The sequence below is a fragment of the Chelonoidis abingdonii genome, chromosome 11, assembly GCF_003597395.2.
Source record: "Chelonoidis abingdonii isolate Lonesome George chromosome 11, CheloAbing_2.0, whole genome shotgun sequence".
NCBI classification, from domain to species: Eukaryota; Metazoa; Chordata; order Testudines; family Testudinidae; genus Chelonoidis; species Chelonoidis abingdonii.
In genome coordinates, this window is record NC_133779.1 from 39500573 (window position 1) to 39520865 (window position 20293).

The following is a 20293-nucleotide window of genomic DNA, read 5'->3' on the forward strand; positions in this document are numbered from 1 at the left end:
CTGGCACCGTGAAATGGGCAGTTGCCATGGCGACGAGAAGTAGGCCAGGAGGGGAGATGCTGGCAGGCCCAGCGTTGGATTCTGAGTGGCTGAGCCAACCCCCATGCTGGGAATCAGGAGTGGGTGGGGTTGAGGCGGGGGGCAGATGTGTCCCAGACCCCCCCGAATTAATCTCACTGCTGCCTAGGCTGGATGTGTGTTACTGACCCCACAGATCTAACACAGTCCACAGCAAAGCCCACTCACAGTGAATATCCTGCCAGAACTGTACAAAACTACCACAGCATTACACCTCTACCTCGATACAACGCTGTCCTTGGGAGCCAAAAAAATCTTGCCGCGTTATAGATGAAACCGTGTTATATTGAACTTGCTTTGATCCACTGGAGTGCGCAGCCCTGGCCCCCCTAGAGCACTGCTTTACCGCATTATATCCAAATTTGTGTTGTATCGGGTGGCGTTATATCGAGGTAGCGGTGTATTTTAAATCTCTAAATATTCCAGTAATATAAAACCTATATTAATATTCAAATTATAATGTTTAACTGCTACAGTAATATTGAAAGTACTAACGTATTTGAAAAGATTCAGTAATGTTAAAATACTGCAGTGTTGTTTCTAAAATATTATAGCAATATTGAAATGCTACAGCATTATTTCCCCCCAAATACTAAACAATACTAAATTAAAAATGCATTGTAAGGAAAATACCATGATTTTATGAATAAAATCAACTACATAATTTTTAAATGTACAGTATTCTCAAAAATACCATCATATTAAAAGGAAAAGAAATAGTTTTATTAAAAATACTAAATTATAAGAAAATGCTAAATTATAAGAAAAATACCTGCAGCATTTTTTTTTAAAAAATACTACAATGTTATTAAATAGGACAGCCCTTTAAAAATACTTCAGAATTACAAGGGGAAATGCCATGGTTTTATTAAATATATTATGTAATAAGAAAAGTACTATATAATTGTTAAAGAAAAAATACCTGCAGCTCTACAATTAAGGTGATTGCTTCTCTATTAAAAATACTAGAGGATTATAAAGAAAAATACTGTACTGCTAGGAAATAATACTACAATATTGTTTTAAAGATATTGCATTATTATTTAACAACCCGCACAGTTTTATAATAAAAACAGTATTTTTAAACAAAGATACTACAATATAAGAAACGTACAATGTTATTAAAAATACTAGGGCATTCTACAATAAGACTCCTGAATCCTTCAGTAATGTGGCAGGAAGCTGTAGTGTTTGGGATAATTACTGCATAATACTGTAGCATTTTTCTAAGGGTTAAGTGTCCAGAGTTTAACTAGCCTCTGAACAGTTTTTAAACCCAGAGGCCATATATGAAATCCTGGCCTTATTAAAATGAATAGGAGTTTAGCCATTGACTTCAGTGGGATCAGAATTCCCCCTTAGGGTTTCATTAACATCTGAACAGGATTTAAAAAGCCAGAGGTCACGTGATTCCTACTCTGGGCTCCGAAGAGTCACTGGTGCTCTCTCTCCTACCTTCTGTGACAGATTAACTGAGTACAGAGACAAATTATTTTGCCCCTGGCCCCGAGCCTTTCTCTGCACCAAGGAATCGATAGCAGAACTGGCTGTGAATTTCTCCCTTAACCCCATGCAACGCCAGAGCACAGCGGGGCTTTTAGCTAAGTCCTGAGAAGATGGAGTGGTTTAGATTCAGTAAGACAATTATCACACTTGGCTAAAAAGGGGATTTGTCCTGGAAAGAGAAATAAGCCATAGTGCTCGGTCCTGAGGCCTTGAATCCCTGGGCAATACATATTTTTTTACATGCATCTGCAATAAGGCCGGTTGGTAGCGAGGAAGGATAGTTCTGTGCCTAGGCCCTTTGCCCTACAACTCAGGAAAGCTGGGTTCAGTTCCCTCCTCTGCCATAAACTGTACGTGTGATCTTGGGCAAGACACTTAGCTTCTCTGTGCCTCAGTTTCCCATCTGTGCAATGGAGACAATATTGCTGCCCTGTCTCACAGGGTGGCTTTGAGGTGCTCAGATACTATGGGATTGGGGCTGTCTAAGTATTTTGAGAGAGAGAGTTTAAAATAATTTAATATGGGCGGATTATTGAGGAGCAGGATGGAGTGGGAGATGCATCACTAAGGATGGTAGCAGAGGTATGAATTGGCTCTTCTACATGCAGGGCTGCCCAGAGGATTCAGGGGGCCTGGGGCAAAGCAATTTTGGGGACCCCTTCCATAAAAAAAAAGTAATACTATAGAATACTATATTCTAGTGGGGGCCCCTGTGGGGCCCAGGGCCTGGGGCAGATTGCCCCACTTGCCCCCTCCCCCCCGGGGCAGCCAGAAGTAATTTTCTCCACTGTGCAAGGAGGGTTGTCAGCCTTCCAGGGTTGCCTTGGAGTCTCCAGGAATTAAAGAATCATCTTTCGTTTAAGATGTCGTGTGATGAAACCTCCAGGAATATGTCCAACCAAAACTGGCCACCCTACATGCACGGCCTAGCAAAACCCTGTGCAGCAAAGATGCTGAAACATGCATTGGTCTCATAGGAAAATCCGTGTTGCATATTACACAGTCACCTGGCATTCCTGCAACCCAGCACCCTGCTCACTGACACCTCTACTTCAGTATCCCTCCGTTTAGCGCTGGCGAAAGGAGCCGGCTCAGGATTGAGCTGGAGGGACCGTTTGAAGGGTCTCTCTCCAGGGCTCATAGAGGGCACAATCCTGCTCCCATTGAAGTCAATGGGACTTTTGCCCTTGCTGGGTGCTGCCCCAAGGCTAGAACAGGGGCTGCAGGCCCCAGTTCAGAAAGCACCAAGTCCCGTGGAAGCAAATGGGATTTTAAGTGAGCGCTTAAGTTCTTTGCTGAATCAAGGTCCCAGTGAGCACAGCCTACTTCCAAACTTCTCTCCATTGCAGAGCCCAGTTATGTGATGCCGAGGGGTCCCATGTATGCCTCCTCCCCTCCCAGCCTCTGCTGCATTGGGACCTTTCTGGGCCCCTCTGCCCCTGGAAGGCGACTGGCACTTTGCTGGATGTCTTTCTGGAGCACACTTGGATCTGAGAGCAGGTCTGGACAGAGCCAGGGTCCCTTAGCAATTTCCGGAGAGTTTGCTTGCCTGGATCGAGCCGCTGATGGGGGTGGTATTGGGGTGGGTAGATTGGCCTCTTCAGATGAAATGGTTTTTGCTGCCGGCCTCACACAGAGCAGAACTGGGTCTCGTCTGTATCTAAGGACATGAAAACTGGTGTGAGACATGGCTCCAGCGTACAAGTCCCGCTCACGCCCTGTGCTGACCTTTAAGGTGTGGAACCCACTGATCAGTGTGTCGTGGGTCCCCCTCCAGGTCCGATCCACAGGGGATGTGAGTCTGTCACTGCCCCAGCTACAGACGCTGCAGAGACTCCTGTGGTTAGCTCTGGCAGGCTCTGGTTATGTCATCCACCTTACGCTCCCTCTGAGTCTGGCCCGCTGAGTTGAATTAACTGGGGTATAATTTACACTCTGAAGGGGCAAATCGCACCAAGACTCACCCGTGATCTGGGATCTGTGTGTGCCCGATGCAGGAGACAGACAGAGACGGGGCAAGCAGACTGGGAGAGGAGAATAAAATCACAGCATTCTGCATTTTCCAATCCTCCGTGAACAGAGTCCCCTGAACCCATCCATACACTGTGGCTGCTGCCCGGCCTCCCAGCAGCTCGGGAACAGAGGAGGCTGCTTGGATGAAGTTAAGCAGGCTGGGTCCTCACAGGGCAGGGGCTAGTCAGAGCCAGCCAGCCCAACACTGCAGCTGCTGCGATGTGCTCTGTACAGTTCTCTGGTTCTTACGCATCCCCCCTCTCTGTTCTTGTAGCTGTGTGGGAAGCTGTCTGGCGTGGAAGGGGACGGGAGCCTGGACATCCCAACGCATCCTGAGGAGGGAGGGAGCCACCTCAGCAACAATAAGGTAATGAGAATCCCCATCCCTTGGGCATTTGATGGAGGAAACGCAGACGCTCGCTGGAGATGAACAAATTGAGTTCTTCCCCGGCTGTGAACGGTGCCAGTCAGTGTTGCGTAGCGGACAGGTCATTACACCCAGAGCTTCTGTTGCCAGCTCTGCTGCTCACTTGCTGGGTGACCATGGGCGAGTCACTTCCCTGTGCCGTGCCTCAGTTTCCCCTCCTGCCCTTGGTCTATTGTGTCTTTGGCTCTTTACACCAGAAATGTAAAATGAAGGAATCCCACAGGCACAACGGGGTCCAGATAACCACGTGTGCTCACTAGGTACAACTTGCCAGGCTTAGCTGCATTCACACCTTGCTGCTCTGCCGGGGTTCTGGAGGCTTCAGGAACACAGAAGACAGTGAGTGCCACCAGCAGGCATGCAACCTATTTAAAGGGATGCTACCCAATTCCTACACACGTCTATTCAGATTGTGCACTCTGACCCCAGTATCTGATTTGACGTTTTCCCCCAGCGCCACTTGGGGCGGAAGGGGGTCTCATGTTGCTTCTTGGTTTAATTGCACCAGGAAAGGGCTTGAGATTTAGATCCCCAAACAAGCAAGGAGCCTGATTCTGTTCCTGCGTCACTTGTACCCCAGTGTGAACCCACCAAATTCAGTGGGGTCACGTGATTTCCACTGAGGTGAGTTAGAGAAGAATCAGGCCCAAGGTGCTGAGAAGGTTAGAGGACATTCATTGTGTGATCTTGGGCAAGTCAGGTAGCCTCCCCATTCTGTGCCCCAATTCCCCACACCTAGGGGGGTGTGGAGGACCGTCAGGGGCACAGCAGGGGCCCAGGGGCCCATGAGGGGCGGGGAGGGAGTGCCACCCAGCTCTGCTCCCAGCCCAGTTCCCCATCTCCGGCCCCAGGCTTGTCAGCTGGTGACCAGAGGTTGCTGGCAGCTGCTGAGTGAAACTGACCTGTCTCTAGTCTGTTTCACTTTGCCCACCATTGAATAGACCCCAGTGGTCCCCAAACTTTTTACCTTGTTCCCCCCTTACCTCTGTCCACACACCCCCTCCCTGGAGCTGAGTAAGGGGCTGGGGGTGAGGGCAGGGCAGGGAGTGGAGCTGGGTGACACTCCCTCCTCGTCCCCTTCTTGGGGGCGGGCCTAGGCCCCTGCTGTGCCCCCCCCAAACGGTCCTCCATGCTCTCCTGGGGGGGCGCACCGCACAGTTAGGGGACCTCTGCATTTGAGAGTACAGTGCAGCAGGATTTGTGCCAGGGGGTCTGGCCAGGGTGGGGTGCAGGGTAACCCATTGGGTGCTTGTGCTCTGCAGGTGGAAGTGGTCTTCTGGCTCCTGTCCATGCTGGCCACCCGGGACAAGGATGACATGTCCCGCACCCTGCTGGCCATGTCCAGCTCACAGGAGAGCTGCCTGGCCATGCGCAAGTCTGGCTGCCTCCCACTCCTCGTCCAGCTCCTGCACGACACGGACAGGGAGCCGGGAGGCCCCCAGAGCCCCGGCAGCGGCAAGGACTCCCGCATGCGGGCCAACGCCGCCCTGCACAACATCATCTTCTCGCAGCCTGACGAGGGCCAGGCCAAGAAGGAGATGCGGGTGCTGCACGTGCTGGAGCAGATCCGCTCCTACTCAGAGACCTGCTGGGACTGGCTGCAGATGCAGCTGCAGAGCAAAGATGGGGGCAAAGGCCCCGAGGGCAGTGCCGGTAGGGAAGGGTGATGGTGTCTCCAGCAGGGGGCGCCAGGGCCTGCTGCTCCCAGCAGAGTGTGGGGGGACACTGGGAGCAGGGGACACCTGATCTTGATGCTTCTGCTTGGAGAGAGCATGTGTATGCGGGGGGGTGGGGTGGGGGTTTTCAAGCATGTCTGTGCATGCTGGTGTGCCGTTGAGTGTGTGTGTGTCAGTGTGCGTGTGTGTGTCAGTGTGCAACTGCGTGTGTGTGTGTCCATGTGAGCGTCGGTGTGCAGCTGAGTGTATGTGTATGCACATGGTGGGTTGGTGTGTCGCTGTGCAGCTGAGTGTGTGTGTGTCGATATGTGGGTGTGTGTCGGTGTGTAGCTGAGTGTATGTGTATGCACATGGTGGGTTGGTGTGTCGCTGTGCAGCTGAGTGTGTGTGTGTCGATATGTGGGTGTGTGTCGGTGTGTAGCTGAGTGTATGTGTATGCACATGGTGTGCGTGTGTGTCAGTGTGTAGCTGGATGTGTGTGTTTGTGTGTGCAGACGGTGTGTGTCGCTCTGCAGTTGAGTGTGTGTGTATGCACATGGTGAGTGTCGGTGTCTATGTGTTTGTTGTGCAGCTGAGTTTGGGTATGGGTGTACAGCTGAGTGTGTGTGCGTGCACATGGTATGTGTGTGTCAGTGTGCAGCTGAGTGTGTGTGTGTCAGTCTGTAGCTGAGTGTGTGTGTATGTTGCTGTGCAGCTGTGTGTATGCATATGGTGTGTGTGTCTCAGTGTGCAGCTGTGTGTGTGTGTCGGTGTGCAGCTGAGCGTGTCCACCTACAGGTGTGTGCATGGGGGGGTCAGTACATGTGTGTGATTGTGAGTGAAGGCGTGTGTGAAGGGATGGGTACATACAGGTGCGTGAGGTGCACACACATGGTGGAGGGGTGTTGGGGGCACGTGCAGAGCATGGTTAAGCACAGGTGTCTCTCCGCTGGTTCTCATCTCTGGGCGGATTGGTCCTAGAGAGTCTGTTGGTCCTGTTAGTAAAACAGATCCTCTCTGATGGGAAAACAGCCCCATCCCCTCCCGCCTCGCTGGGATTTGGGGATTCCGACGGCTAAAGGATCCAGGTGTGTCTGATCCGTGGCTGGGCTGGGATCTTGCATGGCCCGTGCCCCCCAGCGGGCTGGCGTCACTCACCTCCGCTCTCCTTGCAGTACCGGTGCCCATCGAGCCACAGATCTGCCAGGCCACCTGCGCCATCATGAAGCTCTCCTTCGACGAGGAGTACAGGCGGGCCATGAACGAGCTCGGTAAGCCGCACGAACCCCAAGAGGGTTCCGGGCTCTGCTCCCCCATCCCTGCGTGGGCAGGGAGTGCAGAGGACACGACTCAACGGGTTAGAGTCTCTGGGGGCTCCTGTACCCCATGCCATGGACTGAGCAAGCCCCTCCTGCATGGCACTGCCTGGCAGTGGGGTGGGTGCCTGTGGGGAACACACAGGAGGGGGCTGGGAATACAGCACCCTGGCTCCTTTTCAGTGGGACACCCTGACCCCAGCTCCACCCCCTCCCTGACAAACCAGTGGAGTCCCTGGCACAAAGAGGAGCGGGGGGTGTTGTTCCCCCGCAGTGCCTGGCTGGGCCCGTCCATCTCTGTAATCCCCACACACACCCGAATCATCCCCCAGGTGGTCTCCAGGCCGTGGCTGAGCTGCTGCAGGTGGATTATGAGATGCACAAAATGACCAGTGACCCTCTGAACCTGGCGCTGAGGAGATACGCAGGCATGGCACTGACCAACCTCACCTTCGGGGACGTGGTGAACAAGGTGAGGAGGTGGGGGAGCTGGGAAAGGTGTCCCCGGGGGTGGAGGACGTGGAAAGGTGATGGGTGGAGGGGAGGAGGTCAGGGGAAGATGGGTCAGGGAGCCTGGGGTTGGGGAGTGGGGGTCTGGGACGGGTCAGGAGAGTCAGGGAAGAGATAAAAAGGCTTGGGGGGAGCCCGGGGGGGAGGGGAGTGAGGACCCAGGGGCAGGGACTGGGAAGGTTGGGAGTAGTGCTGGGGGCGGGGAGTGAGGACCATGGGGCAGGGACTGGGAAGGCTTGAGGGGAGCGCGGTGGGGAGGAGAGTGAGGAGCCAGGGGCAGGGACTGGGAAGGCTTGGGGGGGTGCACAGAGGGGAGGGGAGTGAGGACCATGGGGCAGGGACTGGGAAGGCTTGGGGGGGGCGGGGAGTGAGGACCATGGGGCAGGGACTGGGAAGGCTTGGGGGGAGCGCGGTGGGGAGAGGAGTGAGGACCATGGGGCAGGGACTGAGAAGGCTTGTGGGAAGGGGAGTGAGGACCATGAGGCAGGGACTGGGAAGGCTTGTGGGGAGGGGAGTGAGGACCATGGAGCAGGGACTGGGAAGGCTTGGGGGGAGTGTGGGGGTGGTTGGGGGGTGAGGACCCAGAGGAAGGGACTGGGAAGCAGAGACTTGGGGGGAGGACAGGACAGGAGTGTTAGGGGAATGCACCGGAGCAGGGATCCTGGTGGGGATGGGGCCCAGGGACCTGGAGAGCAGTGATCTCAGCTGGCTCTAAGCTTCCGGGCGTTGGGTGACCCAGCTGTGGTCCCTTCCAATAATGGCAGGGGCTCTGGTGTCCCTGCGGGCTGCACTGGGGGTGCGTGTGCGCAGGATCTGACCTCCCCCATCTCTTCCCCTTGGCAGGCAACTCTGTCCTCCCGCCGGGGCTGCATGCAGGCCATTGTGGCCCAGCTGGCCTCCGAGAACGAGGAACTGCACCAGGTAGGTGGACACTGGCTCCCCTGGGGCGGTGGCAGACACTTGGGCGGTCGCTCCCATGCGCACTAAGCCACGGCATACACCTGGGCACACATAGCTGACTACTGCCTGCTACACAGGGCCTGAGTTATTCCAGGTGCCCGCCTGCCTCGGGGGCGCTCACGCATGGCTAGGCGAGCTAACTCTGGATACCCCATGCTTGGCACCCAGCGATGCATGGTGAGGCTGCCTGGTATTGCAGGGCAAAGCTCGGCCCGGTCCCTGACTTGGTGCCTTTCACCAGGACCAGCGTGTGCTGCTGGATGCAGGATTCCTGCTCCTGCTGGAGCAAGCTGGCTAAGTCCTTGCTGCTCATCCCGCCTGGCTGTTCCATTGCGGGCCCTGGAATCATCCGAAGAGGCCCAGGAGCTCCCCATAGATCCCCTCTGCTGAGAACGCCAAGCCAGGAGCTGGTGCTGGAACAGGAGGGCGGGCTGGGAGACTTTGGGATGGCAGGGCGGGTGGGGTGAAAGAGGGTCATGATGTTGCCCTCTGCTGGGCTGTGGCCGAACTGCTCCGGTCCTGTATTGACAGCTCTGCCCGGAGCAGGTGGGCTGAGCATGGGAATCTGGCCATGTCCCTCCCTGTGTGTGAACATCCTCATCTCGTCCCCGCAGGTGGTCTCCAGCATCCTGCGGAACCTCTCTTGGAGGGCAGACATCAACAGCAAGAAAATCTTGCGGGAGGTGGGCAGCGTGACTGGCCTGATGCAGTGCGCCCTGCGTGCCACCAAGGTAAGAGACGCGAGCCCTGATCTCTAGGCTGCGTGTGCAAACCCTGCATTTGCGCACACACAAAACGAGGGACAGCTTACGTGCTCACAATGAGCTGCATGTGCAAACACTGCCCTTGCACACACAGAGCAGCTGATGGCTTGCACATCCACTATAAGTGTGTACGTGGGGGATGGCATGCATGTGTACAGTGAACTAGAGGTGCAAATGTTGTCGTGGCATGCACGGAGTAAGCATGCTTACAGTAAGTGTGCAAATGACAGCGGGGTGTGCGTGCAAAGCAGATGCACTCACAGATATGCTACCGTTGCAGTTGAAGAGGCCCTGTCACTAGAGGGACGCTGATGATGATTTTATCCTGGCTAGGAATCCACCCTGAAGAGTGTCCTCAGCGCCCTGTGGAATCTGTCCGCTCACAGCACCGAGAACAAAGCCGCCATCTGCTTGGTGCAGGGTGCCCTGGGCTTCCTGGTGAGCACCCTCACCTACAAGTGCCAGAGCAACTCACTGGCCATCATCGAGAGTGGAGGAGGCATCCTGAGAAACGTGTCCAGCCTGATCGCCACCCGGGAGGATTACAGGTCAGCCTAGCCCTGATGGCAGCTGCCACACCCAGCACCGATCCTCTCGCTGCTCCCAAGTCCCATCCCCCCACAACCCCAAAGCGCTGTGCTGGTCAGTGAGCGGGATCTGGCGGGGCTGTGGGTCATTCCCAGCTACCTTGGATCCATTCTGGCCCCTGAGTATAAGGGCAGCAAGATGTGCTGTCGCTGTCGGCTGTCCCTGATGAGATGCTAATATTATTTGTGGTAGCTCGGAGTACCATCTCTGGGGTGTGTGCCTCCCCCACAGAACAGATTCACGGTGCCTTGGGGAACCTTACCATCTCGGGAGTGCTATGTTGGTTGATCGGGTTTTTGTAAATACTGTGCGATCTTCGCCAGAAGATCCTGAAGCACTTTGCAAAGCTCATTGTGCCCATTTTATGATGGGAAAACTGAGGCATGAAGTGGGGAAGTGACTGGCAGTCAGGACTCCTGGATTCTGTTCCCAGCTCTGGGAGGGGAATAAGGTCCAGTGGATTGTGGGAGGAGCTGGGATTCAGGACTCCTGGGTTGCTCTGGTGACTCACTGTGTGACCTTGGGCAAGTCATTTCCCCTCTTTATGTCTTAGCTGCCCCCCTGTAGAATGGGGCTGCTGCGAGGGTGGATCAATTGGAGGATTTTGAGGCACTTTGAGATCTTATGACTGGGTGCAGCCGAGGAGGGCAAAGCGGTGGTGTTGTTTATTAACGCTCTGATGTTCAAAGCGGGGTGATTCTAATGGAAGGTCGATCCATGTCCTGCAGGCAAGTGCTCCGGGACCACAACTGCCTGCAGACCCTGCTGCAGCACCTCAAATCCCACAGCCTCACCATCGTCAGCAATGCCTGCGGGACCCTCTGGAACCTCTCCGCCCGGAGCCCCAAAGACCAGGAGCTGCTGTGGGACCTGGGGGCTGTCAGCATGCTGCGCAACCTCATCCACTCCAAGCACAAGATGATCGCCATGGGCAGCGCCGCCGCCCTCCGGAACCTGCTCACCAACCGACCCCTCAAGTACAAGGACACCGCAGTCATCTCCCCGGGCTCCTGCATGCCTTCGCTCTATGTGAGGAAGCAGAAGGCGCTGGAGGCCGAGCTGGATGCTAAGCACCTGGCGGAGGCCTTCGACACCAAGAAGCCCCTGAGGCACATGGACAGCCTGGCGAAGGACTACGCCTCCGACTCCGGCTGCTTCGACGACGACGAGGTGCCCAATGTCTCAGCAGGGGCGGAGACAGGGAATGCCTCCATCCTCTCCATGTTCCTCAACTCCTCCTTCCTCCAGGGCCAGGCCTTGCCCAGGGCCATCGCCCAGAGGAGGGGCCCGGAGCCTGAGAAGGACGAGAGCAGCAAGCTGGCCGAGCCCAAGAAGCTGCCGTTGCCCGAGGATGAGGTGTCGCTGGTGGCCGAGAAGCTAGCAAACAAGATCTCCACCACGGTGGCCAAGATCGACAAGCTGGTGGAGGACATCTCCACCCTCCACACCTCCTCGGACGACAGCTTCAGCCTGAGCTCGGAGGACCACTGCCTTGACTGGCAGTACGGCTCTGAGGAGGTCCACGAGGCCCGGGCCCAGTCCTGCTCCCCGTGTCGCGCCTCGGATGCCAGCAGCTTCGTGAAGCGGGAGAACCTGAGCCGGGCCCACACCCTCCTGAGGCTGAAGAAGGCCTACACCAGCTTGTCCAATGACAGCCTGAACAGCGGCAGCACCAGTGACGGCTACTGCACCAAGGAGCACATGAAGCCCTGCACCCGGGCCTCCTTCCTAGATTGCAAGGAGGAGCTGCAGAGATACCAGAAGCGGCCCAGCAGGCTGGATCTGAAGAAAATCCTCATCCACAGGCCTGAGAGGATGGAGCAGCCCGGGGTCAAGGTCAAAGAGTCAGGCGAGCCGGATAAACTGGAACCGAGAGACACGCATGACAGGGCTAAGAAAGCGGTGACGTTCCCGAGCCCCAATGTCCCTGAGAAGGAGCCTGAGTGGAAGAAGGATCCAGACAATGAGCTTTCTCCCAACCCTCAGGTCCACACCATCAAACTCTCCCCTTCTTACCAGCATGTACCCCTGCTGGAGAATCTGGCCAAGAGCAGCCCGGCCTCTGGCGCCGTGGGGATCTCAGGTGCTAGTTACCACCCAACTCTCCCAGGCCGGAAGCAAGCCTGGCTCCCCATGGGGTTTCTCCAGATGGCCGAGAACTTGAGCAAGATCCCAGAGAAGCTGGCTGCCCACACGCCGGCCCCAGTGGAGCAGGAGTCAGTCCAGACGTATGCGGTGGAGGACACCCCCATCTGTTTCTCCCGGTGCAGCTCCCTCTCTTCCCTCTCCTCCGCTGACAATGTGCTGGACGGGCAGAGTCACAGTGAGAACGAGGTGGACAGCGACTCCTCCCTGGAGATCATCGAGGTGGAGGAGGGCGCCGAGGCCGAAGGTGACGTAGAGCAGGCCGAGGCCTGCGATAGGAGACAGGAGAAGGTGAAGGCGGCAGATCTAGGCCCGGCCGCGCCGGGAGGGATCTCCCAACCCATCGCCATCCCCTTCCAGAAGCGAGACAAGATCTTCCTGAGGGAATCCTCCCCATCCCAGCACGAGGACCTGACCCCGTCCAGCTCCTCGGAGAACTACATTCAGGAGACCCCTCTGGTGATGAGCCGGTGTAGCTCGGTCAGCTCCCTAGGCAGCTTTGAAAGCCCATCCATTGCCAGCTCCATCCAGAGCGACCCCTGTAGTGAGATGATCAGTGGCACTATCAGCCCGAGTGAGCTGCCGGACAGCCCTGGTCAGACCATGCCCCCAAGCCGCAGCAAGACGCCCCTGTTCGAACTGGGATCCCAGCCAGAGAAGGAGACCAGCCAGTTCAATATCCAGTGGGAAAACAATGTCAAGAAGTTCATGGAGATCACGGATTTCAAGGAGCGTTTCCAGCTGCCCCAAGACCTGGACTCCATGATCTACTTCACGGTGGAGAAACCCAACGAGAACTTCTCCTGCGCTTCCAGCTTAAGTGCCCTGCCCCTTCACGAGCACTACATCCAAAAGGACGTGGAGTTGAAGCTTATGCCGCCTTTCCCTGAGAGAAACAGCCTGAATTTCGTGGCACATGAGAAGCAGGAGGATAGGCGGGAAGAGAGATTCGGGGAGAGCAAGAGGAAGCTGGAGCGTCCAGAGCTCAACTCAGACGATGATATCGAGATCCTGAAGGAATGCATCAACTCGGCCATGCCTTCCCGCTTCAGGAAGGTCAAAACCTCCCTTGTTTCCGGCCTCCCCAGCCAGGTCTTGAATCCTCAGACCAAAAAGGCTCTGCACATGCCGGTCTACATGCTGGTGCCCACGCATTCGCACCGGGGCGTCGCCAAACACCTGCAGCCTGCCGCCCGGGACCTCTTCAAGGATGATGACTCCTTCACTGACTCCGCAGAAGGCACCCCCATCAACTTCTCCAGCGCCGCTTCCCTGAGTGACGAGACCCTCAAGTACCCACTGAAGGAGGAGGTTGACCACAAGCGCGGCCCTGGAAAGAGACTGGAGAAGAAGGAAGTGGCGGGGCCACCGGTGGGGTGCAATATGGAAGCACACCGTGAGCAAGGGAGTTTGAGCCCCACACCAGGCCGAAAAGCGGCTTCCAACTCCTCGACGCCCACCAAGATGAGTACGGCCTACCAGCAGAAGGGCGGGTCGAGACATGGCAGCCCTGTCCAGGCAGGCAGGGGCCAAGCAGCTGAGGTGAAGAGAGGGCTACCTCCCCTGAAGAATGGACCCAACCTGGAGCCGGACTTTGGCAGGGTGGGGGTCCACCTGGAGGGCGTCCCCCCCAGGAAGGGTGCTCCTTGTGAGGACAGTGCCCCTGGGGGCATGGCCTTTCAGTCCCTGTGCCATACCACGCCGACCGAGGAGGCCGTCTACTGCTTCTATGAGAACGACTCCGACGACCTGCTGGAGGTGCGGAGAGACTCGCCTAAGAGGAAGGCCAGCCCTGCCCAGGCTCAGAAGAAGGAACGCTGGAGCGGAACCACCCCTAAGAAGGAACCGGAGCAAAGCTCCAGGCAGCTACTGCAGGCCAAAACCAAGATGTCCGCCAAACTCCACAACAACCTCATCGTGGATGAGACGCCGCCCTGCTATTCCCTCAGCTCCTCCATGAGCTCCCTGAGTGACATCGACCTCTGTGACCACGAGGAGCGGACAACCCTGTACAAGGCCAACAGGCAGCTGACTCTCAGCCGGATACAAGAGAGCGCGGCCTCTAGGGCCTTAGCCAGAGAGAGAGACAGCTCCCCGAGCTCCCTGAGCTTCACCTCGGATGACGACCTGCTGCAGAAGTGCATCGGCTCCACCTTGCCCAGGAGGAGGCGGCACTCCGCTCGGCGCAGGAATGCTGAGCACAAGCAGAAGCTGAAAGGTGCCAACCCCAAGAGCGCCGCTGGCAAGGAGCGGAAGCCGGAGCCGAGGCACAACCCAGCGGATGAGATGATGTCGGACAAAGGCTCCGACCTGGACAGCGTCGAGTGGAAGGCCATCCAAGAAGGTGCCAACTCCATCGTCACGTGGCTGCATCAGGCTGCAGCATCCCTCTCCAGGGAGCCTTCCTCGGAGTCTGACTCCATCCTCTCCTTTGTGTCAGGGCTGTCTGTCGGCCCCACCCTGCAGCTGTCCCTGGACAGGAACGATAAGAAGAAGCGGGATAGGAATGGGGTAAGCCGTGAGGTGGAGAAGAGAGACCATGCAATGGAGAGCAAGAAAGTGATGGACTCCGGGGGCAGAAATGCCAGGGTAGAGAAAAATGTAAGCCAGCAGAAGCCAATGTCGAACTTGCCAGTGGTTTTCCGAGGCAGGACAGTGATATACGTGCCCAGTGCGGTGAAGGACACCCCAAGCCCCAGGTCGACCCCACAGAAAACAGCCACAACTAAGCCCGAAGCCACCATCCAAAACCTCACCCTGAGTCAGCAGAGGTCACAGAGTCTTCACAGGCTGGGGAAGGCCTCGGAGATGGCCGACCTCACCTTGCCCAAGAGAAGCGCCACCCCTCCTGCCAGGATCACCAAGCCCCCATCCTCAGGCTCCTCCAGGACCTCCACCCCCTCCCAGCCCACCCAGAAGAAGTTAACGTCGCCCTCCCAGCTCAACAAGCAGCTGCCGTCTCAGGGGGTGAAGGTTACCAGGAGCTCCCCAACAGGCACTGCCCCCAAAGCGCCCCCCCCGAAATCCCCAGCCACCAAGCAGCACAAGACCCAGAAATCCCCTGTCCGCATCCCCTTCATGCAGAAGCCGAACAAGAAGATGCTGCCAGCCAAGAGCTCCATGCCGGTGCTGGAAGAGCACGTGGGCAGCCCTAAGCTGAAAGGCAGCAGGAAGGGCATCCTGCAGCCCGCCCGGCTCAATTTGGTGCGGATGTCCTCGGCCAGGTCCAGCAGCAGTGAGTCGGACCGGTCCAGCTTCCTGAGGCAGCTCACCTTCATCAAAGAGTCCTCTAGCCTCATCATGAGGCACCGCTCCGAGCTCTCCTCCTGCGAGTCCATGTCCTCGCTGTCTCAGAGCGCTTCCCCCAAGAGAAGCAGGCCAGGCCTCCCAGCTGTATTCCTGTGTTCCTCCAGGTGCGAAGAGCTCAAGGTGGCCAAGCCAGTGGTGACCAGCCAGAGGCCAGTCATCTCAAGGACCCCGGCCAACAACAAAACTCCCAGTGAGAGGCCTCCTCGGAGGACCAGCTCTGAGAGCCCTTCCCGGCTGCCTGTGAAGACCAACACCCCTTCGCCTGAGCCCTTCAAGAGGTATTCCTCCTCCCCCAACATCAGCATCATCAAGAGGACCAGCAGCCCCTCCTCCGTCCTGTCCTCTTGCTCCGAGTCATCAGCCAGGAGAAGGAAGAGCCAAGAGGCCTCCAAGCTGACCCCGAATCCTGCAGCGGGGAACCCGGGGCAGCAGGACAAGCAGCGGATGGCAATGATGAAGGGTACTTGGAGAAGGATCCGCGACGAAGACATTCCACACATCCTCAAAAGCACCCTGCCTTCCTCAGCCCTGCCTCTGGTCAGCACCCTGGAGGAGGAGACCCCCAGTGCTCAGATCCCCATCCAGAGGAAAACCAGTGATGCTGTGGTGCAAACTGAGGACTACCCCACCACCAAGACCAACTCCAGCACCTCTCCAACACTGGAGACCCGGGAGATGCCCAAGAGCGAAACAGAGTGCCTGACATTGACCAAGGGCACCATGCCCATCTTCAGCCATGAAGGGCCGACTGGATCTGTTGGGAGCTTCCCCTCCAGCAGGCACAGCTCTCCCAGTAGATCTGCCCGGGTGACTCCCTTCAACTACGTTCCCAGCCCCATGGTAGCACCAATGATCAACAAGAAATCGCTTGAAAAAATGCCAGCTTAAGCCGCTATTGCAAATGCAAAGAACACCTCAACTTTGATGATAGTGTATTAAGAAACGAGCAAAGCCCCAGGCACTCACTACTGCACTGCCGTGAGGACAAAACTCTTGTTCATAAAGAGACAGAAGCAGCAGCGTTTTTGTTTTCTCAAGCTTAATAAACCAAGGAGGAACTTTTGCGTTGATGTGACTGTTGGCCAGGAGGGTTGTGACAATTTTCATTGAGACACACACGAAACACCTGGAGAAAAGCAAGTATTTATTCCTTTATTCTCTCTGCCCTTTCTTTTTTTTTAATGGAGCTTTGGAAGTTTTACTGTCGGGCACTGGGAAAGAACCAGGTAACTGCCCACCCCATCCCCCTGACATCTGTGTTCTGCTGATGGCTGTGCCAATGTCTTCTCTGCGATGTCTGATCACTATACACTCTAGTTTAAGGAAAGGGATTTTTATCCATGGAGCCTAGATGGCCACAGGTGTCCTGCACGAAGGGATGGACTTTTGCAGTGAAGCCTATGGGATGTCTTGATGGCCTCACAGTTCACAGTTGTTGAAGAACTTTGAAGCAGCGATCAGCCAACTTCCCCGCTAGACACGCCAATGCCAGGAGGGGCTGTAGGCCCATTTTCTCCATGCTTTCATTGAAGCACACTTGGGATTTTCGATCCGAGGACAACCAACAGGGGTCGTTGATTCACTGGGGTGTCTCTAAATTCTCCCAGGAGGTCGAGATTTCAAAGGGAACTGGGATTGCTGCTCTTTCTGTTTTAAACAAACAAACAAACAAACAAACCCAACCACCAAGAATGCTTCAAGCAAAAGCCTTAATCTTAGGTCTCAGCTGCATGCCTTGTCTCACATGTTGGCACTAATATCCATGTATCCAAATAATCTCAGCTGATTTACAGAAACACCTTCAGAAACCCACCCCTGGACCAAAAGCAGAGTGGGAGAGGGGTGGGGCGAGGGGATCTGGGGAGGATTCTACAATGGGGAATAGAAGAAGGGCAGAACCTCCCCATTACGGAACCAGCCATTTGTGCAGCACGAGGCCTGTAATTATGGTGACTGGTTAATCTGCTAATGACTAACTTGCTGGGATTGTGTTTGCGTTGGGTGTCACCCAGTATCTGGGGGGAGCAGAGCAGCACCTTATTTTCACCAAGGGAGGAGGGTTGTTATGGAAATGCTTCTCGCAGCACATGGGGGAACGCCAAGGACCTAAGGCGAGGAAAGGCCATTTTTGTTTTTTTGGCGGGTGAGGGGACGGGTCTGGGCGGGAGAGGTGATTTATGCTGTTCATCCTCTTTATAAACTCAGCCCCACTATGCAGGCTTTGCGCTAAAGCTGCGGCCAGAGGCGACTCCTAATGAGCTTCAGGGCCTCCCTTTGGTTAGTCCAATTTGTGCTTCAACACCTCCCAGACAAGGGGTGGGAGGGAGTCGCAGGCTGCAGTGGGACATGAGGAAAGGAGCGAGGTCCGTATCAATGCCCCTTGACCGTGGCATCTGAGGCAGAGTTGCTCATTGGGTGCCTAATTCCATAGGCATGGAGTGAAAATCTCCCCTTAAAAATTTTGTCCTGATTCTTGTGGTTTGACAAGGTCAGTGGCAGGGGAGTGACTTCCTGATTTGCAAGCGGGAAAGAGGCACATCTCTCTCTCTCGAGCCTCACTCCTGCCCCCAAAGATACTATGCTTTATAGATACACTGGGACTTGGGACTCCTTGTTTGTTTCAGGGCCTTGCCTGATCACAAGTAGAGAGCAGAGAGAGTTGCCTACCAGATGTTTGGGCTTTGTTGTTACAGGTTTTGTCCAGCATGGTCAGATTTGGTTTTGATTAATGTTGCAAAGCTTGCAGGGAAACTGCCAACGTTGCTTCCTAGGATCAGGAGGGCAGATTGTAGGGGCGGGGGGGTGAAGTGGTATTTTTACAAAAAGATGTATTCTGGGGGTGTCAGTTTGGCCAGTGCCTGCTCTCTTTCAAGAGTGTTATACATTAATCAGAATGCCAGATTTTTAATTTAAATCTGCTGAATGATAATTGTATGGTAGTTTCCAAAGGAATAAATGTTTGCAGGCTGCCCAGATTCCTTCGCAGTAGCGATAACAAAGCGCAGGGTCTTTATGACAGAGGCAGGTGTTCTTACCAGGTCATGGCTTGATTCCAAGATGGGCTATTCCAGTCCACCTCCCTAGAATTATCCAGGCATTTCAGCTGGATGCGGGGCACAGCTTGATTTCCACAGCTGGCAGCGTTGCTGTGTGCTGTTGAAAGGAGCCACCATGTTCAGCCCCAGAGGTGGCTTTATTTCAGTGGCAGATGAAGATACTTGCATCTAAAGGTGCTGTTGTACATGGCAAAATGCTGGTCTCATAGAAGCCTATGTGAGTTTTGTCACTGCCTTCCCAGGGGCCACTATTCAGTCTGTGCTGTGCAAAATTCTTTGGGATCCTTTTGAATGAAAGATAAAGATGGCTATTTAATAGCTGTAATACAGTAGCATTCCTATTCCTGCCCCCCGCCCCGCCCATGGGCCGGGTGCTGAACAAACCTACCGGGGGAAACATGCCCCACCCCAAGCCATGCTGTAGAAACAGATGATGGGCAGGAAGGGGACAGGGGGTTAGGAGAGTGCAAGTCGGAACAAGGACAGAGCAGAGCTACTGGAGCTGTTGCAGCCTTAGGTGGAAAGGCCAGCAGAGTGGCTCTAGCTTAGGACTGTGGAGAGCTGGCATCAAGGACTTGTTCTGCCACAGAAAGCCTGGGTGACCTTGGGAAACTGAGGCATAAGGAGGGCCATCTGTAAAATAAGGACGTAGCCCTGCCTCCCAGGGAGGTTATGAGGATTAAAGGTGGTAAATTACCCAGGTGATATGGTAATTGGGGGGAGGGGGGTCAGAGTCAGATACGTAGCAGCTCCAATGGAGAGTGAGAGTTGTACAAGGTACTCACTGAAAGTACTAAACGAGGGGGGGTGGGGACATTTTCAAAAGCTTGTCTAAGTGGTTTAGGAGCACAAGGGCTTCTCTAAACCTGGAGCAACTCAGGAACGGCTATTCAGGAAGACCTCCATGGGTGGTGGCTCTATTCACTTTGGAAGTGGGGCAAGTTCAACAGCACCACCACATTTTTAGTCCGGAATGAGAGGCTGGCGTTCACAAAGGGGACGTATGCACCTAACTGCCCCATTTTGGAGCTGCATGAAAGGCCCTTGGCCCCTACATTTTAAGTCCTCAAGGTGCCAAAATTTCCAGTTTTTCAACAGAAACCCTCTCCCCCAACAAAATTTCAGTTTTTGATTAAAAACCTCTCAAAACAGAAAAATGGGACTGAAAATGGCCAATGCGTCACCAATAAGGGCTGCAAAACATTGTTTCTTTTGAATTTTTTCATGGAAAAACCCTTCCCCAGCTACGCTACTAAGCCCCTGACGTTGTTTTCAGGTGCTAGGCAGAGCCTTATAGGCAATTCAAAATACAGACTGGTCATAGTGACGCTAGGCTTGGCGAAAGGACAGTCCTGCAGCTGAAAGGCTCCAGTCGATCAGTGGCTGGGCATCGCCCGTCCCATGTGCCTGAGTTGACAGGCAGCCTGGCACATGGGTCCTATTCAGCCCTGCTTGTGGTGGCGCCAATCAGAGCCAGGAATGGTTTTTATGGGGTGGAGATGGGGGCCACTAAGAACTGGACTAAATCCACCAAGTCACAGCGCCCCCCCCCCTTAGATGGGCTGTGTGAGGTCAGGAGGGTTTGGGAGGGCCAGCCTGCACCCCCTTCTCTCTCAGCAGCTGCTAAATACATTCTGCAGGGGGAAGTTCCCTCCTTTCTCTGGGCATTTTGAAGCAGTGCTGAAAGCGGAGGCGTGGCCTGTGTATGGGGCCTGACCCTGTGCTCTTCATGTTGTCCGCACTCACTGTGCGAGCAGGGGACATGTAGGCGTTGGGGGTCCTGGCTCCTCTCTAGCCAGCGCCCCAGCTCGAGTCCTGCCTGCTAGCCTTGTCAGCCAGGCCCTGCTCTGCAAAGCTACACAGCGAAAAAAACCACCTCAGGGTTGGGGTTGGCTGGCTCAGGGCTGCTGTGGTGATTTCCACCCATGCACACTGGGTGTGAAATGCCACAACATTGGAACCACAA

General features: G+C 55.2%; 1 protein-coding gene across 1 annotated transcript in view; it reads left to right on the forward strand.

Moving 5' to 3' along the window:
* The window catches only part of APC2 (APC regulator of Wnt signaling pathway 2), a 43492-nt gene extending 25741 nt beyond the window's left edge, over nt 1–17751 (forward strand). The window contains exons 8-15 of the mRNA XM_032791167.2: nt 3872–3964; nt 5287–5677; nt 6855–6950; nt 7328–7467; nt 8349–8426; nt 9080–9196; nt 9563–9777; nt 10546–17751. Of these exons, the coding sequence (XP_032647058.1) occupies nt 3872–3964; nt 5287–5677; nt 6855–6950; nt 7328–7467; nt 8349–8426; nt 9080–9196; nt 9563–9777; nt 10546–16159 (6744 nt within the window). The 3' untranslated portion in view covers nt 16160–17751. The remainder of the gene's footprint in view (nt 1–3871; nt 3965–5286; nt 5678–6854; nt 6951–7327; nt 7468–8348; nt 8427–9079; nt 9197–9562; nt 9778–10545) is intronic.
* The last annotated feature ends 2542 nt before the right edge of the window (nt 17752–20293 follow it).